This window comes from Macrotis lagotis, chromosome 1 (genome assembly GCF_037893015.1).
Source record: "Macrotis lagotis isolate mMagLag1 chromosome 1, bilby.v1.9.chrom.fasta, whole genome shotgun sequence".
Lineage (NCBI taxonomy): Eukaryota > Metazoa > Chordata > Mammalia > Peramelemorphia > Peramelidae > Macrotis > Macrotis lagotis.
In genome coordinates this window covers 375899257-375923289 of record NC_133658.1, presented here as the reverse complement: position 1 = coordinate 375923289, position 24033 = coordinate 375899257, and the positions used below count along the sequence as shown (strand labels likewise).

At 35.0% G+C, this 24033-nt stretch overlaps 1 protein-coding gene across 4 annotated transcripts; it reads left to right on the top strand.

Annotated features, from left to right (window-relative positions):
* Window positions 1-206: 206 nt before the first annotated feature.
* Window positions 207-18837, top strand: SPDL1 (spindle apparatus coiled-coil protein 1). Of its 4 annotated transcripts, XM_074212455.1 has the most exons (12): window positions 213-298; window positions 3074-3252; window positions 5368-5544; window positions 7840-8034; window positions 10005-10154; window positions 10242-10340; window positions 10421-10531; window positions 11752-11892; window positions 12225-12328; window positions 12930-13117; window positions 15021-15348; window positions 17993-18837. In XM_074212455.1, exons 2-12 carry the CDS (start codon window positions 3094-3096, stop codon window positions 18138-18140), a joined length of 1800 nt encoding a protein of 599 aa, XP_074068556.1. In that variant the 5' UTR covers window positions 213-298; window positions 3074-3093; the 3' UTR covers window positions 18141-18837. The 4 variants fall into 4 exon arrangements, with proteins under 4 accessions (XP_074068554.1, XP_074068556.1, XP_074068553.1 ...); XM_074212453.1 differs by lacking the exon at window positions 17993-18837 and having other exon boundaries at window positions 207-294; window positions 15021-17983; XM_074212452.1 differs by lacking the exon at window positions 17993-18837 and having other exon boundaries at window positions 15021-17983.
* The last annotated feature ends 5196 nt before the right edge of the window (window positions 18838-24033 follow it).

Below are 24033 nucleotides of genomic sequence, written 5' to 3'. Positions count from 1 at the left end.
GTTTAGCTCCATGACTGGTGCTACAGGGATGCTTTAAAACCGACTTCTGATCAAAGAAACCTCCATCAGTACAATTCACAATATTAAAAATAAATGGCGAGAGCCTCCCTTAGGGAAGGGGAGACGAGGACGCATGCGCAGACGGCCCGCCGCCTGCGACTGAACCCCATCACGCTTGCGCAGTCGCCCGCGTCTTCTTCCGGCCGGTCGCGGCTCTCGCGAGAAGAGCGAGTCATCCCGGGAGCTGAATTCAAATAGGCTTGGCGCTGCCCCCACGGTGCCTTCCCGGAGCGGGTGGGTGAGTGCGGCGCCGGGCACCGGGGGGCGGGCACGGACGCTTTCCTTCTCACCCGGGAGGAGGTGGGGAGGGGGCACTGCGAGGAGCAGGGCAAAGGTGGGGGGGCGCGGCGACAAGGAGGCCTGTGGGAGGAGGGGCGGGTCAGTTAATGACGTCAGGAGCCCCCAGGGCTCTGGCTCCTCCCCTCCAGTTTACAGTAGAGGAAACTGAGGCTCAAAAAGAGTATTTCAGCCGATATTCAAGTGATAATGGAATTCAACTTGTCCCGATGCCCCTGTGGAGGGGGGGGGTGGAAGAGAGAGACTGGGAGTAAAGCTGTTGTTTTTAGTTAAAAAAATCCTTAGATATGTTTCTTCAGGATATAATTTCTTTCTCATCACGTTCAGTTTGGATCAATGGACAACATGGAAACAAAGTAAAGACTGACAGATTGCTTTCCGTGGGGGGAGGGAAGTAAGATTGGGGAAAAAAACTTGTAAAACTCAAAATAAATAAAATCTTTAATTTTAAAAAAATCTTTAGAATTTAGGGAGGGGAGGGAACCACGACTTAGATGGGCCTGGCATCTTTAGATCTGAGATCAAATTATGCCTTAGACGTGTATTATCTCTGTGACCCCAAACAAGTTCCTTAACCCTGTTTGCTTCAGTTTCCATATCTGTAAAATAAGCTGGAGATTGGAAATGGTAAAACCATTCCAGGATCTTTGGCCCAAAAAATCCCAAATGGGGTCTTGCAGAATCAAATGCAGCTGAAGAACAATGGAGTTTAATTTACCCTTACCACACTCCCAACAATTTCTGAGTGGGTGCAGAATCAGAAAAGTGAAGACAGGCCTTGCTCTTAAGGAGCTCACATCCCAGTGGGGAAGGTCACACATGTGGGATTCAACTGCAGATCAAATGGGAAATTCACCACCTTTCCGCTTTTGGACAGCTCTGGCTCCTGCAACTTCCTCCACTTTTGCTTTGCCTCTTGGAGGCTAATCACAACAAATTGAATCCCTCTTCCATTTGAAAATCTGTTAAAATATTGGTTCTTGTTCTCTGTAGGTCTCTGGGCAAGTTGCTTCCTTTCCCTTCTTGGTACCCTCCTCACAGGACTGTTGTGTGGCAATCAGTAATGAATTGTGAGCTACAATTGTATATGGGGAAAGGGACTTTATGCAGGAGGAATTATAAATTGAGTTAAACTCCATCTTGAGGAGTCTTCCATAATGATAAAAAATTGTAACTATATAGGTAACTCACTCCATGCTTCTTGATAGAAGTAAATTTAGAATCCTTAGCATGAGAAGGCAGTAGGGAATAGTAGATAATACTGAAGCCAGACTGGAACAATAGCAAAACATAGGTTCAAGGTTGCTTCTATACATATTAACTGTGTTTATAGACACACAAGCTTCTCAGTCTCTGTACCCACTTAAGCCCTTCTACTCTTCTTACAGAAGAATTGCCTATCTGAAGAAATTTTCACACAAAGAATTTCTTATGTCACTTAAATCACAGGCATTGATTCTCCTATTCCTCATAACCCCATTCCCTCCCCCTCTCTGTTCCCCCCCCCCAAAAAAAAGGCACTGGAAGAGACTTTAGAAGACATGCAGACCAATAAATACATTTTATGTCTGAAGAAATAGAGGCCCGGAGAGATGAACAACTTGCCATAGTAGTAGCAGAGTGACATTTTACAGGAAGGACCTAGTACGAATGTATGGATGCATATTAAATTAAATATTTAGATATGATGGGCTTTGGGTTACTGGCATTTCATTTATCACTGTGGAAAGGGAAGATTTGAAGGTATAAACATGATTAATATGGATTTATGTTATGCATGTATAACCCATATTAGATTACATTCTGTTAGGGGGGAGAAGAGAGGGAAAGGGGAGAGAGAGAGAGAAAAAAAAGTGAAATTTAAAGAAAATGATTGTTGAAAATTATCATTGCAGGTAATTGGAAAAATAGATTACAATTTTTTTTAAAAGGAAGGTGTAATACTTTTGACATAAATCCACTTGGACAGTTTTCTATCTAACTACATATTAAGCTTCTCTAATGGAATTTTGGAAGGATTTGCATTTCTTTGACTCATTCCTACCCTTCTTCACCTTCTTCCCCCTTAGAATGAACATTTTAGAACTGCTTTGGCAAACTTGAAACCCAGAAAAGCCAGTGGGGAAAGGAAGGTTGATTTGGTGGTCTGAACCATTTGCTCTAAGACAAAAGCTGTTTAGTTCTTTTTTAAAAAATAGTAAATAAAATTTGAAAGGTGAGAGTTAAAGGAAATATAAAAATAAAGCTGTACGTTTAAACCTTGTCTTTTGAAAATTTAAATTGGATCTAATCTAGTGGGTCTGTTTTTAATGAAGCAAACTTATGCAACTGTAAAGTTAACATTGCTGTGTTTTGAAATTACTAGGAACATAAGGTTCCTTGAATTATAATGTAAACTTTATTCAAATTCAGGAACAAGCTCACTATTTAAATATGAAACTTTTTTTGATTCTCAATTTCCTTTTTAATTATAATGCTTAATGAAGGTTATAACATTTAATCTTCTTTTCTATTAAATTTAATAAAACCACTTTTTGTGCTTGAGTTTTTAGCTCAAAAACACAAGTAAAAAAAGCTAATTTTTATTATTAACAGTTCAGGAAATAATTATTCAATTTTCACATAGAAATTCTAATTTCACATTGCCATTTTTATTTATTTTTTGTTAAATCATGTATAAACGCTAACTTATTTGCCATTGTTTTTTTCCTCATAGATTGAAGGCAGAGAAATAAAATGGAGTCTGAGTTAGTTTTGAACCTTCGTCGTCAACTCAAAGAGGCTGAGGAAGAGCGAATGAAAGCAGCACAGTATGGTTTACTGTTACTGGAGAGCCAAAATGAACTGCAGAACCAATTGGATAAAATGAGAAGTGAAATAATGACCACAACAGAGGTTGGATTCTTTATTTGGACTAGATTGCCACAGAGATCCCTCTCAGCTATGAAATTCTGTGATTTACAAGGAAGATTTTTTTTGATGTTAGAAGGTTTTTTATTTTCTAGCAGTGAAATTAGTTATTTTTTCTTTTATGGTCAATTTCATCATAAAAAAAAAGATTTGGGGGGCAGCTAGTGACATAGTAGATAGAGCACTCGCATTGGAGTCAAGAGGACCTGAGTTCAAATCCAGCCTTAGATACTTAATAATTATTCAGCCATGTAACCTTGAGCAAGTCACTTAACCCCATTGTCTTGCAAAAAAAAAATCAACCCCCCCCCCAAAAAAAAGAGATCTGATCTTTACGATGGGATCGTTCCACTTGGGAAAATTCAGAAACAGACACAGCGTTTTAAAAAAAAAAGAGCTTTGAAAAGTACCTACATTTAGGGTGGAGGGAAGAATAAGATCTAGAGTTTTCTACATGTGCAGGTTGGTTCTTTACATTTAATTTAGTTTGGTTAGATTGTTTTCAGACATTGCTGGTAAAATAACCTCATTTTTATTCATTTTTAAAGAGCATTTATTGAGGATTTTTGGTTTTTTGTTTTAAGAAGGACTACCTTTGTCTTCATCATTTGGGATATTAATCCAGACATAATGTTTGTCTTTGATTTTCAAAGACCATGACCTCAGGGAGGTGATATTATGACAAGCACATAAATTGAATTTGAGTGAAGGGGTGCTTTGCTAAGTCACCAGCCTCACCTCCTCTTCCAGAGCAATCTGAGTTCAGTGACCAGGCATGAACCTGGATGTGAGGCGGTCAGGGTTAAGTGACTTGCCCAAGGTTACACAGCTAGCATGTCTAGTGTCAGAGGCCAGATTCGAATTCCTGTGCTTCTGACTCCAAAGCCAGTGCTTTTATCCACTGCATCACCTAACTCCATAGGCAAAAAAGGAGAGGTGAATATACCACTGAGTGAAATGAAAATTGGAAATTTACTTAAGATCTTTCCTGTTTTACTATTTTTTCTCTCATCTCTTAACTGTTGGTAATTTCCAAAATTAGGTCCTTGGCCTTGTGCTGTTCTATTTTTACAGTTTTTTTCATTGACCAGATATTTTCTTACAGTTTCTATATTTTCCCTTTTGTGTTCATGCCAATCACATTTTTTGGGGAGAAGTAGAATAGAATACTGATCCTGTGGTTTTTTGGTTTTTGGGTCTTTTTTTTTTTTTTTGGTAGTTGATTCCATAGTAAACTTTCTCTAGGAATGCAGATTAGTAACTATTGTAATACTTGGGGCACTGAGAGGTTAAGTAACTCACCTGCCTATTGTGAAACCAGTAATATTAGAAATGGCTTGTAAATCCAGCTCTTCAAGAGTTTGGCTTTCCAAGCCATAGTGCCTCTCACATCTTTCTCTCTAGCTCAATTCTTTTACACCCCCCCCCTCAGTTTTGAATGTTTAGGAATAATGTCTTATTTACCCAGCTTATGCAGAAGTCTTATGTTTTAGTTCCACTCCTGATTTTAATTAACCTCATGCGTGACTTCAATTAGGATTTTGTAATTTTCCCTGACCTTCATTAGGAAGAAGGAACTTTACACTCAGTGACGTCTGAGGGCCTTTATAACTCTGAACTGTTTATAAATCATATTTGAGAGGTCTAAATGGACTATTTTTCCAATATCTCCTCTTTTACTCAGTCATTTTTGTTGTCACTGACTTTATTTTTTCTTGTTGGTCTTTTTTTTCCAAAATACTTTTCTTGTCCTCTTTTTAATTCTTACTGTCAAGGTTCTCACAAACTCATACATCACCTATTATAATAACTGACATTTTCTGTATAGCTTTATGTCACTTAATATACATTATATTCCATTCTTAAAACAACTGAGATATATAGTGCAAATATCATTTTAAGCACAGAGATGAGATCATTGAGGCATAGCAAAGTAATTTATAGCAGAGTCAGAATTTGAATTTAGTACCTATTTTTAATCTCACAAAACTGCATCATCCTAATTGGTTTTCCACTTACAGAGCAATGGTAGGAGAAAAATATATCATTGTAATAAATTAGTTTAACTATACTTGTATTGTAATTGAATCTTTCCCCTAGAATTATGAACAAGAAAAATTTACTCTTCAGCGAGAAGTTGAACTTAAAAATCGAATGTTGGAAAGTTTAAACTCTGAATGTGATGCCATTAGACAGCAGCAAAAATTGCAGCTGGATAAATTGGAAGAACAGCTATCAAGGAGCCATGGACAGGAAGTGAATGAACTTAAAAACAAGGTTTGGGGATTTCATTTTTTTCAAACTTTTATTTGTGTCTACTGTTATGTCACATTCTTTTCCAGATTTCTCTCTCTCTCTCTCTCTCTCTCCCTCTCTCTCTTCCCATTTGCATTCAACCATGCCTTCCTTGTAACAAGAATAGTGAAAGGAAAAAAAATGCAACAAAGTCAATCAACATATCAGCTGACTGTGACAGTATATGCAATGTTCCACACCAATTGACCCAAACTTTTGTGCAAAGATGGAAGGGAGATACAAGGATGACTTTGGTCATTATAAATTAGATGGTGTTCAGTTTCATTGTTTTGGTTCTTTCCATTATTGTTGAAGGTTTTATGTATGGTATTTTCCTATTTCTAACTTCACTCTGCATCAGGTCATATGTCTTCAAACCTCAAACAAATTTTTCATATTCATTGTTTCTTATGGGGCAATAATATCCCATTATTCATGTGCTACAATTTGTTTTACCATTCTCTAATTAAAGGACATATACTTGCTTACAGTTTTTTGTTACTACAAAAAAGTTCTGCTTGTGAATTTTTTGGTGTGCATGGGATCTTTTTGGACCTCATCACTTTTTCACATAATTCCAAAATACTTTCCAGAATGTTTGGACCAATTTACAACTCCACTATCAATATATTAGTATATCTGTCTTTCTACACTTTATCTAACACAGATTTATTTCCATTTTTTTAAAATCATTTTGAGTTTTTACTTCGAGGGGAGAGGTGAAGCTTTAAGAGTTATTTCTGTTTGTATTTCTCATTTAGTCTTTTGGAACAGTCTTTCACATAATTGTTAGTATTTTCCCATTTTTCTTTTGAGAATTGTTTGCTTCCTTTAGCATCATGTTTATTAGAGAATGACTCTTGATATCTTTGTATTAATTCCTTATGTATCTTGGTTGCCAGACCCTTATTGGGGAATCTGACTTTTTAAAATAACATCAGCAAAATGCTTAATATTTATTCATTGTTTAAAGCAAGTAATAACCAAATTAGAAAAGAGGATATGTCATTTAACAAACATAATCAGCATAATATAACAGTGTTTTTTCTCTTGGAGGAAAAATCATCTAAATGAGTATGTTTCGTTCACTTGACCGTTGGTCAGACGATCCTCCTACCCTCCTTTGAAGAAGAAATCTATAGCCACTCTGGGAAGCAATTTACAAAAAAATGTCTCTAACTCTGCATTCCATTGACCCAATAAATGCATAATAGGTTATATCCCAAAGACACCAAATAAATAGAATAAGGACCTATATGTAAAAAACCAACTATTTTTTGTAGTATTATAGAACTGTAAACAAAAGGAGTATTTCCCCCAACTGGGGAGTGGCTGAACAAATTATGATATGAATGTGATGAAAATGAAGGATATGGTTTCAAAGCATTCTGAGAAGATTTGTATAAACTGGTGCAGAGTGAAATAAGCAGAATCAGGAAAACAATTTATCCAATAACATAAAGGCAAACAGGGGTGGCTAGGTGGTGTAGTGGATAAAGCACCGGCCTTGGAGTCAGGAGTACCTGGGTTCAAATCCGGTCTCAGACACTTAATAATTGCCTAGCTGTGTGGCCTTGGGCAAGCCACTTAACCCCATTTGCCTTGCAAAAACCTAAAAAAAAGAAAAAAAACATAAAGGCAAACTATTAAAAAGACTTGAGAACTCTTTTTTTTTTAAAGTTTTTGCAAGGCAATGGGGTTAAGTGGCTTACCCAAGTCCACACAGCTAGGTAATTATTACGTGTCTGAGGCCAGATTTAAACTCAGGTACTCCTGACTCCAGAGCTGGTGCTATATCCACTGCGCCACCTAGCTGCCCCAAGACTTGAGAACTCTTATCAACTCACTGACCAAACATGATTCCAGAGGACTCGTGATGGAGCATGTTACTTACCTCCTGACAGAAATAGTGCACTCAGAATGAGAGAATGAGACATGTTTTGGGGGGCATGACCAAGGTGGGAATTTGCTTAGCTTGACTATAGTTTAATGCATATTTGATACATCTGCTTTCCCCAAAAAAATTTTGAAAGAGATAGGAGGAAGAAAAAATAGATTTTTTGTGAATTGAAAAAAATTGAATTCGAAAAATGTCAAATTATTTCCACTATATTTGGCTTACTGAAGCTTGTAATTGTGTGATACATTTTAGAAGGATTTCATTACAAATTATAATTTAGCCTTTGTTATGTAAATATAATACTTTTCCCAACTACAATTCCCACAATTACCTATAATGACTTGATTACTTTTTATATCAATTGCTTTTTTTTTAAGTTGGAAAAGTTGAAGACTGAGTTAGATGAAGCCCGACTAAATGAAAAACAATTGAAACACAAAGTAGAGCATCAGAAGGATATCTTATCTGCTAAATCAGAAGAATTGCGGATAATGTCTGAGCGGGTACATGAAACCATGTCTTCAGAAATGCTGAGTCTTCAAGTTGAGATAACTGAATTGGAAAGTGTAAAGGTATGGATTTATGGCTTACAATTTCCGGATTCTTTTGTTTGAGTTATCTTTTATGGTATGATAGTCCTTTTCTGTCTTTTAAAGTAAATGAGCTAGCTTTCAAGATGAGATAGTTATTGATCTAACTTTTATTAATCTCGTTAGAAAATGCTATGCCGTCTTTTTGAAGCCCTAGGACATATTTTAATTTTAAATTTAATGGAATGCTTATGCTCTAGTGACTAGTCCCTCCTCATGAAATACAGAGTTATTTAATACTGGTGGATGATGAATATTATGACAAAGATTAGAATTATATTTCAAGTCTAAAACTGTTGAAATTGAAAATTGTTAGCCATAAAGTTTGCATCCTTAAATCCTACCCTGTGATTTGATTACCAGCAGAAATTCTAAATTTACAGAGAGAGATAAAATTCATAAAATGTCTGTGATTTACCCCATTAACACATGTACAAGATTTGTGTAACTACAGTTATAAAATACTTTGCAGAAATAGAGACTTCAGGAATTGGAGAGAGATTCATTGCTTATTTTGGGGGCTGGGCCAATATTAAAATGAATTTGCTACTTAAATTAACTTATAGAACTAGAAAAAATAAAATTCATTTAAAACAAAAGTTCTCCATGTAATAATAAGAAAAATCATAACTAAAGGATGGATAACATTAGCAAACATCAAATTATATTATAAAGTAGTCAGCATCAAAACTACTGGGTTCGACTGCTAGGGAAACTTGAAAGCAGTTTAAATGTACATCTAGTTTAAACTTGCATCTTATGCTAAAATGAATAAATAAACTAAAAATAAAAATGTCAAATAGAAAAAATAAATAATAATAATTCAGGTACCTTCCACACCTTTGGTTGGGGGAGAATTATTTTTTTTAATTCTCTTAAGAATTTTTAAGTTTTATTGTTTTTGCATTTTTCACATTATTCATTTCTGAACTTATCTTTCCTTTTTACTCCTTTCTCAGTAAGCCATCCCCTGTAAAAAAGAATAAAAAGAAAGAAGAAAATAAGGTACTTAAAACAATCTACATCAGCTAATTGATGTCTGATAGTTAATATATTGAGGATTGACAAAAGTCTATTAACATTAGGAACTAATCTCAGATAAATTCAAAGTATATGAATTTACAAAAGAAAACTGAAAAATATAAATGACTATTTGGAAACATTGCTAAACATGCTCCAAGTCACTACTCTAAAAAAAAAATGTCAATTAAAATAGCTATGAGATTTTATCTGATTCCCAGAAAATTGGGAAAAATGACAAATGCCAGGTTAGAACCAAGAAAACTTAGATCATAGTGATTATAATAGTATACAAATGAAAAGATCTCTAAAAGAAATTTGTCCTGAGTAACTGACAGTGCTAAAAAACAAAGAAATATTATCTCCCAACAATGAGAGAGAAAATGGAGATATCTAAGAAAATGTGTTGTATTAAATTGTCATTGTACCAGGTGTTTTTGCCTAATTATTATTTGTCAGAAGAGGTCAAATTGAGGGTGGGGGCAGGAGTGGGTCTTTCATATATATAATAATAAAAGGCATCAATGAAACTTTTTTTTTTTAAAGAAAAAACAAATTCTCAGAAAGCCTTTAATACTTACTATTGGTTCCCAGCTAGGAAATTAGGGTGATTTTGGTCCCATGCTTTGTCCATTTTCCTTTTCATAGGATCATCAGTTGAACAATGGAAGGGATCTCCTGAACGCCATCAAGTCCAAGTCCTTTATTTTACAGATGAGGGAAATGAAGTTGAGAGGTTAAATGACTTACTTAGGGTCATAGAACTATTAAGTGTCTTCTTGAAACTGAACCATCAATCTATCCATTGTGTTTCATAATGTGATTTTTTTTTTTACTAAAATGTGGGATGACCTGAAGAGCAACTAATTAAAAATTTGTTTATGAAAACAGCTTTCAAAGTTTTTTTTATTTTTTTCCCCCATTTTGAATAGGCCAATCTTGAAGAAAAAGTGAATGAGCTACAGTACAGACAAGAACAACTAGAACTTACTAATAATAACTTACAACACCAACTAGAATGCCTTCAAGGGGAAAAAGAAGACCGAGAGAAAGAAGTTGTTTCATACTTTAATGCATTAGAGGTATTATATTTTCACTGACCTCTATTTCTAGTCTTTGCTTTGTTTTTGAATTAACAGATATTGTTTAAGTTTTCTTCTTTAATTTAGAAAGCTCGTGTAACTAATCAGGATCTACAAACACAATTGGACCAAGCATTGCAGCAGGCCTTGGACCCCAACAGTAAAGGCAACTCATTGTTTGCAGAGGTACTTAGAATTTGAATAATGAAAGAACAGTACATCTTTTCTACAATTCAAGAAAGTATTTAAAAAGTGATATTTTGCAGGTGGAAGATCGCAGGGCAGAAATGGAACGACAGTTGATCAGTATGAAAGTCAAATATCAGTCTCTTCAAAAACAACACATATTTAATAAAGAACAGATGCAAAGAATGAAGGTTTGGAATCGTCATCAAGCATTTATTTGTAATTGTCTTTGATGCTGATATAGAGAAATATATACAAATATAATCTTTCAAGAAAAAAGACCAATGCAGAGAAGACATAAAACCCTCTTCCCTCTTTTTCCCCTACCCTCATTTCCTACTCTCTTATTTAGAAAATCTCTAACTTTTAATTGGGTAGCATTCCAAAGTTTTAACATGTTTGAAACAAAGTTATAGATGGTTGTTGTACTCCTAAAGTCAGTTAGCAAAAGTCTGTTGTTCTTCATTTATAATATATATGGCTCTGTTGAAACTTATATGAATAATTCCACTTTATACATATATATTTATATACACACATACACCTATGTATATATGTCATCTTTGTTGAAGCATGTAGATGTGCGCATTACAAGTTTTCATGGCATTGAAGTATTTATAATAAGTCAAATTGCAGGTGTTATGCTAAAGACTCATGATTAGATAGATAGCAGGATACAGGTATATAATCTGGGATTCCTTGATTTTATCATCCCTGCCTGTTGATCAATCACTCTCGAAATTCTTCTTCCTTAAAGTAGTGCTGGGGTCAGGGGCAGAAGATGAAGGGTAGTAAGAGGGGAAAGTAGGTAAGAAGTTATAGAGGGAGAAGAGAATTTTCTTACCAATCTAAACCAACCCACCTTATCCCTAGGGGTCCTAGATGTTTTTAAATATTTTTGGTAGATCTTAATTTCTTTTTAATTGCTGTCCTTTAATTGAAATTTTAAAAATTTCTTAAGTCATTAGAAAGTCTTTGTTTAAAAAAAAGAATAAAACATTAGATTGGCATGAAAATATTTTGAATTCTTTTGATCACTATTTTCGTTTTTGCTTTATATCTTTTTTTTTTTTTTTTAGTTTTTACAAGGCAGTGGGGTTAAGTGACTTGCTGTAGGTCACACAACTAGGTAATTATTAAGTGTCTGAGACTAGATTTAAACTCAGGCCCCCCTGACTCCAGGGTTGGTACTCTATCCAGCTTCCCCCCCTTCCCTTGCCTCCCACTGCTTTATATTTTTTATGCATATGGCATGCAATTGCATTTATTTTCACAAATGGACTGAAGCATTGCCAATAGAGCAGATATATGTGTGTGTGTGTGTGTGTGTGTGTGTGTGTGTGTGTGTGTGAATAGATATTGATTTCTGGATTATTTTATTTAGCTTATCAAGACTTTTTCATGTTTCTAGTTACAAATTGCCACACTGCTACAGATGAAAGGGTCACAAACAGAATTTGAGCAACTGGAACGCTTGCAGGCTATGTTAGAACAGAAGAATGGTGAAGTAGAAAATCTTTTAGTGAAAATAAAGCAACTAGAGAAATTTAAGGTATGTCTAACACCTTTGAAACAGGTTACTAACCAAAATGAAACATTTTGATTTTTTAAATATAAAACTTTAAAGCAGATATTTATTGGCTTAGAATCTTTTCTTCTGATTTCAATAGATAGCACATTAATTCTACAATAAACTTTTAATCATCAGATGAAATTAATTCAATTTTAACTATTATTCAAGTGCTACTCTCTCAATTTTCCATATGTGGGGTACCATGAAGGAAAAATAAAATCATAATTCCTAAAACATATTTCTATTCAATTTTAGAAGTCAGTATTGGACATTGTTGTATATTTTGTGATGGTTATGGTTCTTTTCTTCAGAATTTGTATGAAAGCATGGAATCCAAACCCTCTAATAGCTCATGTACTCCTGAGGATAACACATATTATATTGATTTACTTCAAATGAAGCTTGAAAACTCAAAGTAAGTATTAGAGGTAGGTAGGATGTAAGAAATACCAATTTTTTTTTCATTTGTTTCTGATGTTGACAGCTAAAAATAAGATTGAAAGTTGTAAAGAAAAAAAATAAGCAAATATTAATGTGACCAAAGCCATGGTTTTAACTTTCTCTAAATTCAGTTTTAAAATTTCTGTCACAATGGAACAATACTTTGGATGAAATGTCAAAAACTTCTTTCTGAATTATTTTATGTTGTCTAAAAGGCTAAAATTATTTCCTTCATTTTAAACTTCAAGGAATTTTTACAATAAAAACAGATGTTATGTTGTGTCTTCCCCTTCTCTGATACCTGTTTTGATTTTAAGCCGTTTTTCTAATGAGAAATTTTCATGAAAAATAATACAATTTAGGTTGATTTGACTTCAAATGACACTCTATTAAGTGACTTGTAAAAAAATAACAGTTGTTTTCATGGGGAAGTAGTAAATGAAACTAAATTAAGCTTAATTTTTTTAAAGACTCATAATTTGATGCCATGTAACATTTTGTATTTTAAAACATCAAATGGATTCCTTAACAACATTTACTTGTTTTAAAGTGATTAATCATTTTTTTCCCCATAGCAAAGAGATTGAAAAGGTTAGAGATGAGCTATCGTTACAGCGGATGAAAGCATTATATGAAAGCCAGCGGGTTTTGGAAGTAGAGAGAAAGCTTTTTGCAAATGAAAGACATCTCCAGCTTTTCCAAAGTGAAAATATGAACCTGAGAATTAAACTAGATGAACTGAAAATGAAATATGAACCCGAAGGTATGTAAGTCATATAATTTAAAAGAAAATATATACCGAGCAAATTTGAAAATAGTGGTTTTCAACTATATCCCTACTAATGATTATATGAACGTTTTTTACCCAAAATAGACTACATATAATTCATATAGTTTTGTAAAGACTATGATCAGAAGATACTGACTTTAATATTTTTACTTTTTTTTTTTGTTTCTTTAATATAATCTCCCTATAGGGTTATACTTTAAATTAGATTTATTTTATTTTAGAAAAAGCACTTGCCATTGCACATTTACATTGAAGTTATTGATGATAAATTTATGGTATTTGTTGAAAAAAATTCTGTGTAGATAAGAAGCTTGGGAATAATTCTACTTCTAAATTTTTGAATTTTATTATGATTTTTTCAAAGATTTTCATTATGTTCAGAAAGCATTTTCCTTTAAAACATGCCCACTTCACTGCTCAAGTTTACGCAAATTGGATGTATATTTTTAAAATAATAGCTCTCCTGATATGTCAACTTCTTTGTTCTGCCTGTTACCTCAACAGGTGAATCACCAGGTATACTAATAGCATTCTTCAAGATCTCTTAATATTATGTTGCCCCTGTGACATAAATGGCTATTTATTGGTTGTTCTTCACTCTCACAGTATACTTTGACTTATACTTTTAGCGATACATGTCTCTGATTCCTTTTTGCCATTTTTGTATAGTGCTTTCACTGGTAAATCTGACTGTCTCTTCATATCCACTATGCATCCATCTTTTCCGTCCCTTTTGACATCCTTCAGTTTTAGTTATTTGAAGATGTGATATTCCTTGACTGTCAACTTGGTTACATCATACCCAGAAAGTTGTCAAATGTTAGCATTTGGAACAGATCTGGGAGATCAGAATTTGAAGCTATGGAAAAAAAGATAACAAGATGATAAAGTATCTTTTAAACTGTTTTGTGACTTTGTTAAGTCTTTGAGGGTAGGAATTGTGTCTTGTCTTTGTGTCTTCCCAGTATCTAGCATGAATTTCTTTTTTTTTAAATTATTTTTTATTAAAGATATTTGAGTTTTACAATTTTCCCCCCATCTTGCTTCCCTCCCCCCCCCCCCACAGAAAGCACTCTGTCAGTCTTTACTTTGTTTCCATGTTGTACCTTGATCCAAATTGGGTGTGATGAGAGAGAAATCATATCCTTAAAGAAGAGAAGTCTAAGAGGTGACAAGATCAGACAATAAGATATCTGTTTCTTTCTAAATTAAAGGGAATAGTTCTTGAACTTTGTTCAAACTCCACAGCTCCTTATCTGGATACAGCTGGCACTCTTCTTTGCAGACAGCCCAAAATTGTTCTTGATTATTGCACTGGTGGAATGAGCAAGTCCTTCAAGGTTGATCATCACCCCCATGTTGCTGTTAGGGTGTACAGTGTTTTTCTGGTTCTGCTCATCTCACTCAGCATCAGTTCATGCAAATCCCTCCAGGCTTCCCTGAAATCCCATCCCCGCCCCTGGTTTCTAATAGAGCAATAGTGTTCCATGACATACATATACCACAGTTTGCTAACCCATTCCCCAATTGAAGGATATTTACTGGATTTCCAATTCTTTGCCACCACAAACAGGGCTGCTATAAATATTTTTGTACAAGTAATGTTTTTACCCTTTTTCCTCATCTCTTCAAGGTATAGACCCAGTAGTGGTATTGCTGGGTCAAAGGTATGCACATTTTTGTTGCCCTCTGGGCATAGTTCCAAATAGCTCTCCAGAAGGGTTGGATGAGTTCACAGCTACACCAACAGTAGCACGGATTTCTAATAAACATACATTGACAGTGAGAATATTTAAAAAATAATAATGTACATTAGTGGCATTTGGAATATTTAAACCTTATTATTTTAACCTATTTGAAATATTTTTCTTCTCAGAACCAGCTGAAATATCTGTACATAAAAGAAAGCGTGAAAAGTTGCCTCTGGATGTTCGTCTTTCTGAAGATGTGGCTACTACTAGCACTGCCCTAGAAGACTCTTCTAATTTAGCCTCCAACAGGGAGACCAACTCCTCTGCAAGTATTCTAGGAGGAGAAAACCAAGTTCCATCAGAGAATTCTGGAAATTCAGCTGTGATTCTCCCTCTCTCCCAAACCCCATCTGAACAACCTCTGAAGGAAAAGAAGTGTGTGAAAATCATTGGCATTCCTTCCAGCACAGAAGCTTTACATGAAAAAAGTGGCAATGCTACTAATTCTTCCAGGTCAGTAGCCTCTCTAGTGTCTTCTCAAGGCAGTGGACAGGCACCATCATCTGTTTTTTTTCGCTGCATGACCTGTGCTCTCCGTTTCTTTGTCTGTTTTCTTAGTATTGCATGTAGCGTGATCCTTCAGCTTCACCTGCCTCCTTTCAACTTTCCCAAAACTCTAAAAAAGACTAAAATGATCTCAGATAGAAAAGACTCTTAAGCAGTGGAGCCCTCATAAATTTAGAATTTCCTTTTTCATATAACAAGATTTTGTTTTTGAAATATAGAAACATCACAGTAAATTTACTAACATGTTCTTTGAATGAATATGCTACTTTTCCTAGTTTAATAGTAGTCATGAGGGGATATTTTATCTGCCTTCTTTCTAAAAGAGCATGTCATAAGAAACTTAATCTGGGAGAAAATTGTTTTATCCTTTGATTTAATCCTGAATAAGTTGTCAGTTTTTGAATTTAAGAACCTTCAAGAAAGTTCTCTCCATGATTAAATGTGGGTCTTACCAACATGTCTATGTCTGTAGGAAATGTCATTTTAAGGACCTAGTTACCTTGAGAAGCAAAAAAGAGATTGGTTTTGGAAAAAGGAGTTTCTGAAGTGAGTAAGAGCAAGTTAGTGGAAAGGGTTAATAATATAAAAGAATTAACTAAGAAAGTTTGGGTGATAAAGTCTGAGTGAGAAGAGAAGAATAGAAGTGTCAAACTAGTGAAAAGGAACTGTGTCCAGTGGAGGTTATTTACTTCTACAGTCCTACTTCTGGTGTGAAGTTAGTGTATGAATGCTATAGTCTACTAAGGTTGAACCAGGGTGTTACCCAGAAGAAAAAGGAAAGGTATAATTGAAGGAATTTGAGAGAAGGGACTATGGAAGGAGAAGGAAGGGAAAGAATAATGAAGAAATGGTAGAATTGACTTTTGTGCTACAAGGTTTCCTGTTCAGGAAATTTTAAAGTACAACTGTCCTAGATGAGTGGAGAAAACAAAGAGAAAATTATTTTACAAAAGTGAAATGAGACACTCCTTCTAATAGTAAGGACTTAATCTTTTTTATCTTAATCTTCTTTTAATCAGGCAGTGTTTATTCAAAGTCTATTGAATGTAAAGAAGGATGGATCCAAACATTAGTAAAGAGTAGATAAAAACTATAGTCTCTTTGGTTTCAATAAAAACATTTAAAGTCATTTATTTTGCTTATGGAACTAGTTTAATGTTAAAAGATTGAAAATTAATTGGACACAAGTTTAGCAATTTTGAAACTTATGACTGATTCTTCATTGTTCTGCAACTGTGTAATCTCAGTGTTGTAACTTTTATATTGGGATGTCTCTTATTTATAGCATTTACAAGATAAAGTGTTCTAATATTCCTTTCTCTGAATGTTTCACAAGTCATGTACAAGTTGCTTCATTGGCAATTGTTACCTGTAAGGTACAGAATATATAACTGACAATTTCAAAGCCAGAAATAATTTTAATAAACAATATCTGAGACTTCATGTTCTAGATATTGCTAAAGGCAATTCATCAAATTAAGCTTAACTTTTCTATGTCTGTGCTCTATTGTTATAAATATGCTTGATTTCTGTATGTTTATGTGGGATCTCTTAGAATCTTTGCTGCTTTTCCTTTTGCCTTTTTGTCAGTCCTTTATGAGTTTGATAAATTTGTTTAAACGAACAGCTACTTAAAGTTAGATGGGCTGCATATTTATGTCATATTTATGTAGCACATAAGATTTTTCAAGTTCATAAAAAATCCCCAAATACCTTTTTTGTGACCACTTGCTAAATTAGAACTTTTAAAATTATTATTATTATTATTATACTTAACTATTATATTTTAATATGATACTAGAGCAATTTTAAATCAATATAAAATTCAGGCTTATTTGGTATTTCCTGTCTTGCATGCTTAACTCATAAAACTGACAAACTTGTTAAAAAGAATCAACATGGTGGTAATGGTGTCTATCATTTACAAGTTCTAAAATCCACTAATCATGGCTTTCTTCGCATGTGCATTCAATTATCAAAAGCTTATATAGTATACTCAATATTATTTTTTGGTCACAGCCACAAAAGTTTAGGATTCCTTTGTGATTCTTTGATTTTAGTTTGAATCTCTTCTACACAGAATACTGATGGTGAATATTCTTATGATTAAGCTGATTTTCTTTTTGTTGTTTTCTTGTTCTTTACAGTCTGATTGTTAGATTTGTTCATGACTGGTAAATTATTGATTTATAAAGAGGAGATAGTGCTGGATTTTAAATTAGAGGACCTAACTCTGCTACCCAGTGGTTTTGTGACATTAGATAAATCACTTTATTTGTTAGGGCTTCCTTTCCTTATCTGTGAAGTTTATTGAACTAAGTAACATAAGGCTCTTCTAGTTCTCAATCTAGGATGACATTTAAAATAAAAAAAATTAGTAACCTTTTAAATGAGAAGCAAAAATGTAAAAATATTCCTCTAAGTGAAACAATGACTGCACCTTTTTAATGGTATAAGAATCCTCTTTGTTTTTAATGTGTGAGGGAGTATAAAAGCTGAGTCACTGCAGTCCTTTATAGTAGAATTTTTATTTCAAACTTTCTTTTTCATAAATAATTGGAATTTAGCATGGATACTTTGCTGCCTGTAGGTTATTAGCTGCTGAATCGAAGCTCCAAACAGAAGCCAAAGAGGGAAAAGAAACTGCAAGCAAACCTGAGAGAAAAACTTTTAAGAAAACATACCCAACCCTATATGTGTCTTCCAAACCAACTCAGACACAGTGTCCTCAACAATAAAGGTGTTTCCTTAATAATAATAATAAAGTACAATTTTCAACTACCCCTTAAACACCCCCCCCAAAAGGCTGTTGAACATTATTTTCAATTATAAGATTATTTCTAATAAGCATCAATTTGTGGATGAAAATATGATTCATTGTACCAATACTTCATTTATATTTCTCTGACAAAATAGTCCATTGCTACTAATTTCATAAGTAATAATTCTAGGTATCCCGAAAGTTTTAGTGACATTTTAAGATTTAGTAACTTAAAACTGCACTTAAACTTTGGGACACTCAGTACTTCAAAAGCCTTTTGTAATTGTGATAACTTAAGCTGCCCTAATAACACAAAGTATTAATGGATATGTGTATTTATAGTTCCATTTTGTGTTTTTTTATTGAAATTAAAAGATTCTCAGGTATATTTGAAAAGAGAAATAAGGGATTTTTATTTATGGAAATTAGTATGGACAACATGCTAAAATAATGAGAATTCTGTAAAGGAAGTAATTTCCATTTTTGCAGTAATTTATGGTTTCAGTTCTCATGTGAATACATATTTTTCAACTACATTTCAAGTAGGTGCTTTTGAAGTCTGTAAAGTGTGTAGCTATATGGAGAAATTTTTTTATTTTCTTTTGTAGATTTTATGGACTAGGTATTAATAATGCAAAAAATCAAGGAATTTTTGTTTTGCCTAAAATGATGATTCTGATTTTACTAAATTAAAAAAAAATGTGAAATTATTGATTCAGTGTGCAACTTATTTTTATGTGTGTGCTTTTTTTGGGAAGTCACTCTATTTAGATAAACTTTGAAGTAAAATTCACCATGTAACAGTAATTCCTTTTTCCTTATTCTCGTCCTTTGATTGAACAAATGAAAAATATTAATCTGAATAAATAGAGGATTTAGGGACCAGAGATACTTTATGATCTGAAAAACTCATTAACTGTCAAGACCTCTATAGATTTCATTAAGTCATTTTAATTAAAAAACAAAGTCCATTAGGTGCAAAGAACTATGATGAGATGGGGCAAAAAGATGAGTTCCTTTCCATAAAGAAGTTTATTAAGAAGGTTATATATAATTTGTGAAGGGAATTAAACTGTATAAATGAAATAGTGTACGAGAATTGTGGTTGAGAAATTAAAAATACTACAATAGTACAGGAGAAAAAAATAATTTCTGACAGGGTTTATGGTAGTAGATTTCTTGACGAAATCTTTTGAGTTGGAATGACCTTTAGAATTTCCATTAATCCATTGTCTTGGATGATCTCTCTCTCTCTCTCTCTCTCTCTCTCTCTCTCTCTCTCTCTCTCTCTCTCTCCTTCTCCCTCTCCCTCTCCCTCTCCCTCCCTCCCACCTCTTGGGGATTTCTTGATTTTCCTGACCTCCCTTTTCAATCTCCTTTATTGAGGCAAGTCCAATCAGGTTAACAAGTATTTATTAGGGCCCTCCTAGGTGCCAGGTACAGTCTTAAGTGATGAGGAACAAAGAGAGGCCAAAAAAAAAAGCAATTTCTGTCCCCGCTGTGTTCACATTCTAATGGAACGAATAATATATAAACCAGATAGATACATACAGAGATAGAGGATGGATATTATATTACATACATATGATAGAAGATAATCCCAGAGGGGAGGCACTAGCATTAAGGGGAAAATTGGAAAAGATTTCTTAGAAGGAGTGGGATTTTACCTGAGACTTGAAGCCAGGAGATGAAGGTGAGGAGGGCAGAGTATTTCAGGTATAGAGGATACATAGTGGAAGTGAAGACTTGAGACCTGTGTGAGGAACAATAAGGCCAATATCAGATCAAAGAATATATGTACTGGTGTAAGGTGCAAGAAGACTGGAAAGGTTGTATGGGGCTGTATTATGAAGAGCTTTGTCTTTTAGATAAATAAGATTTTATCATTGATTTTGGAAAAGATAGGGAATCATAGGAGTTTTAGAATGGGAGGTATAGGTGAAGTGGTAAGACCTATGCCTTAGATTTAGCAAGATAATTTTGATAGTTGTGTGGAGAATGTAATGGAGAGAAATGAGGATTTAGGGAGGGCAGAGGCAAGATGGCAGCATGAAGGCAGGAGTTCCCGGAAACTCCTTCCCAAAAAAACTCCAAAAGCATCAAATTATGACTCTAGCCAAAATTTAGAGGGGCAGAAACCACAGAAAGACTGAGTGATATATTTTCCCAGTCCAAGATCACGTAGAAGTTCCATGGAAGAGTGTATTACACCAGGTCAGGGAGTTGGGAAAAAAGCCCCAGCCACAGTGCAGCCCAGTCCAGCACAGGGATCACCGGGAACAGCTTGAAGGGGTGGTGAGAGAAAACTCTGCTACACCAGAATGAGTGTGGAGTGAGTGAGGAGCACCAATCTCAGAGAAGCCCTGTGGCAAGAACCTGCACCAAGAATCAGGGAAACCAGCCTGTATCCAGATGGTAAGGGGGCTGGGGGAGACTGCAGAAATCTCTCTGCTCTCCTTGTGGGCTATTTGCCCACACTCAGATCCAGGTTGCAGTTTGACCTTCCATATTAAAATAGCCAAGCAGGGACCCTCCTCACAGCTCCAGGATAAAGGGAAGTGTCTGTTGTCATGTACATATTAAAGCACAGGCAAGACCTTGGAGATATAAAGGTCCCAGTGAGGTGTCCCCCAAAAAAACCCCAAAGCCTTGGAAGTGCTGTAAATTAGTCTTAGGCTGAGGAATTGAGTAAACAACAGAAAAAGAAGAATCTGATCATAGAAAATTACTTTGGTCCCATGGTAGATCAAAACATACTTAGATGATGACAAAAATTGAAGCTTCTGTATCCAAAATCTCCAAGAGAAATAGAAAATGAACTCAGACTATGGATGAGCTCAAAAAAAGACTTTGAAAAGCAATTAAGGGAGGTGGAAGAAAAATCGGGAGAAAACATGAGAGCGACGTAGATAAATCATGAAAACCAAATCAGTAGCTTGGTGAAAGAAATACAAAAAAATACTGAAGAAAATAATGTTAAAAACCAGTTTAGGTCAAATGGAAAAAGCAAAACAAAAGGCAAAGGAGAAAAATGCCTTAAAAAGCAGAATTGGCCAGTTGGAAAAGGAGATTAAAAAAGCTCTCTGAAGAAAATAACTCAAATCAGAATGGAACTAAAGATTATTGGGCTAGCTGAAAGTCATGACCAGGAAAAGAGCCTAGACTTCATTTTTCAAGAAGTAATACAGCTGGGGGCGGCTAGGTGGCGTAGTGGATAAAGCACCGGCCTTGGAGTCAGGAGTACCTGGGTTCAAATCTGGTCTCAGACACTTAATAATTACCTAGCTGTGTGGCCTTGGGCAAGCCACTTAACACCATTTGCCTTGCAAAAAAAAAAAAACCTTAAAAAAAAAGTAATACAGCAAAATTGCCCTGAGAGCCTAGAAGCAGAGGGTAAAATATAAATTGAGGGAATTCATCAATCACCTGAAAGAGATCCCAAAAGAAAAACTTCCAGGAATGTTATAGCCAAATTCCAAAACTCCCAAGTCAGAGAAAATACTAAAAGCTGCCAGAAACAATTCAACTACTGTGGCTCCATAGTCAAGATTACACAGGATCTGGCAGCATCTAAATTAAGGGCTCATAGGTATTAGAATATGATATTCTGGAACGCAAAAGATCTTGGTTTACAACTGAGAATCAACTACCCAGCAAAACTGAACATCCTCTTTCAGGGGAAAAGATGGACTTTCAATGAAACAGGGGACTTTCAAACTTTCCTATTGAAACAACCAGAGCTGAACAGAAAGTTTGATCTCCAAGTACAGGATTCTGGTGAACCATAGAGTGGGTGGACAAGAAGGACTAACTGAGGAACTTAATGATATTGAACTGTTTGTATTCCTGCATGGGAAGAAGATATTGGTAACTCATATGAACTTTCTCATAAGAGCTGTTAGAAGGAGCATATATATAGACAAGGACACAGGAAGGAGCTGAATATAATGGTATAATATAGTAAAAAGAGTCAATGGGTGATAAAGGGAAGTACTGGGAAGAAGAAAGGAAAGGAAAAAGGAGCTAAGACATTTCACAATAAGAGTCAAGAACAAGTTTTTTCAATGGAGTGGAATGGGGGAAGGCAAAGGAGAATGAGTGAGCCTTCATTCTCATAAGAAATGGCTCAGAGAGGAAATAACATACACACTTAATAGGGTATAGAAATCTATCTTACCCTAGAGAAAAATGAAAAGGATGGGATAAGGGGGAATGGGGGTAGGGAAGGGGGAATAGGTGATAGAAGAGAGGGAAGATTGTGAGAGAGAGTACTCAGATACAACACAATTTTGGATACAGTATGAAAGGAGAGAGAATAGAATAAATGAGAGTGGGAAGGAATAGAGTGGAGGGAAATAGAGCTAGTAATAGCAACTATGAGAAAAATATTGAAGCAACTTCTCTGGTGGACTCATGATAAAGAAGGCAACTCACCCCAAAGACAGCCTTTGGAATCTGAACATAGACTGAAGTATGTTTTTTCCCTCTCCCTATTCTTTAGGTTTCTTATCTTGGGGAGTGGGGGGGAGGTTATGTTTACTCTTATAACAAAATTATTGTAATAATAAAAACAACTTTGAGTGAAAATAAAATTTTAAAAGAGCTGCTCAGAAAAAAAATAAGAAATGAGAACAAGGAGAAGAACAAGAAGTTTATTGAAATAGTCCAGATGTGAGCACCTGCATTAATGATGGTTGCATTAGAAGGAGGTATATGTGAAAGACTTTGAGAAGGTAAAAATAAGACTTGGCAACAGATTGAAAATGAGATGAGAAAGAGTGAACAATTGAGAATGACAGGTTTTGAACCTTTGTGAATGGGAAGATTGTACAGTCCTTGACAATAAAAGGAAATTAGGGAAGGTTTTTGAGGGAGTTTTCTTTTGGACATGATGAGTTTAAATTGTCTTTGGAACATTCAGTTAGAGATATTCAATTGGTAGTGGGAAGTGCAATGGATAAATAGATCAGAGAAGCATCTACATAGAGATGATAATTGAATCTGTGGGAACTGATGAGATCAAACAAATTAGTATAAAGAAGACTTGGCTAGGGGCAGAACCCAGATGGCAGAGAGAAGCCAGCAAATTCCCTGAGCTCTTCCCAGCTTCCCTCAGAAACAGCATTAAATCTAAAGGGGTTCTGGAGTGACAGAATCCACAAGAAGACAGAGTGGAGCATTTTCCAGTTTAAGGGATCTTGGAAGGACTTCAGGAAAGATCTGTCTGTCTCACTTGGGTGGAGTGGGAGCAGAGCCTGGTGCTGGGTAGGTATGGGCAAAGCCAGCAGGAGACTTAATTGTAGCAAAGATCAACAACCAAGGCCCCTAGTTCCCAGTTCAACATGCTAATGATATAGCAGGCCAGCTGTGTGAACTCCAGCCCCAGCAGAGATAGGTAAGTTGTGAGCCCTAGGACCCCAGTACAGTCTGCACAACTAGGTCAGGTAATTCCAGAAGTCGTCCTGCCAAATAACCTTTTATGATACCAAAATGGTGCTACTAAATCAGGAAGAGCCAAAACAGAGAAAGAAAGTTATAGATCAATTTCCCTAATGAATATTGGCACAAAAATTTTAAATAAAATATTGGCAAAGAGATTATAGCAATTTATCAACATGATCATACACTGAGACCAGGTGAGATTTATACTAGGATGAGTTCAATCTTAGGAAAACTATCAGCATAATTGATCCTACCAATAATAAAACTAACAGAAATCATATGATTATGTCAATAGTTGCTGGAAGAAAAATAAAATGTAATACCCATTCCTATTTAAAAATACTGGAGAGCATAGGAATAAATGGAGTTTTCCTTAAAATGATAAGCAGTATCTAAAACCATCAGCAAGCATTAATATATAATGGGGA

Coding starts and splice junctions, on each gene's coding strand:
- SPDL1 (XM_074212453.1), top strand. CDS start 3,094: ATGGAGTCTGAGTTAGTTTTGAACCTTCGTCGTCAACTCAAAGAGGCT. Junction 8,035..10,004: donor CTGAATTGGAAAGTGTAAAG/GTATGGATTTAT, acceptor CATTTTGAATAG/GCCAATCTTGAAGAAAAAGT. Junction 13,118..15,020: donor AATGAAATATGAACCCGAAG/GTATGTAAGTCA, acceptor TTTTCTTCTCAG/AACCAGCTGAAATATCTGTA.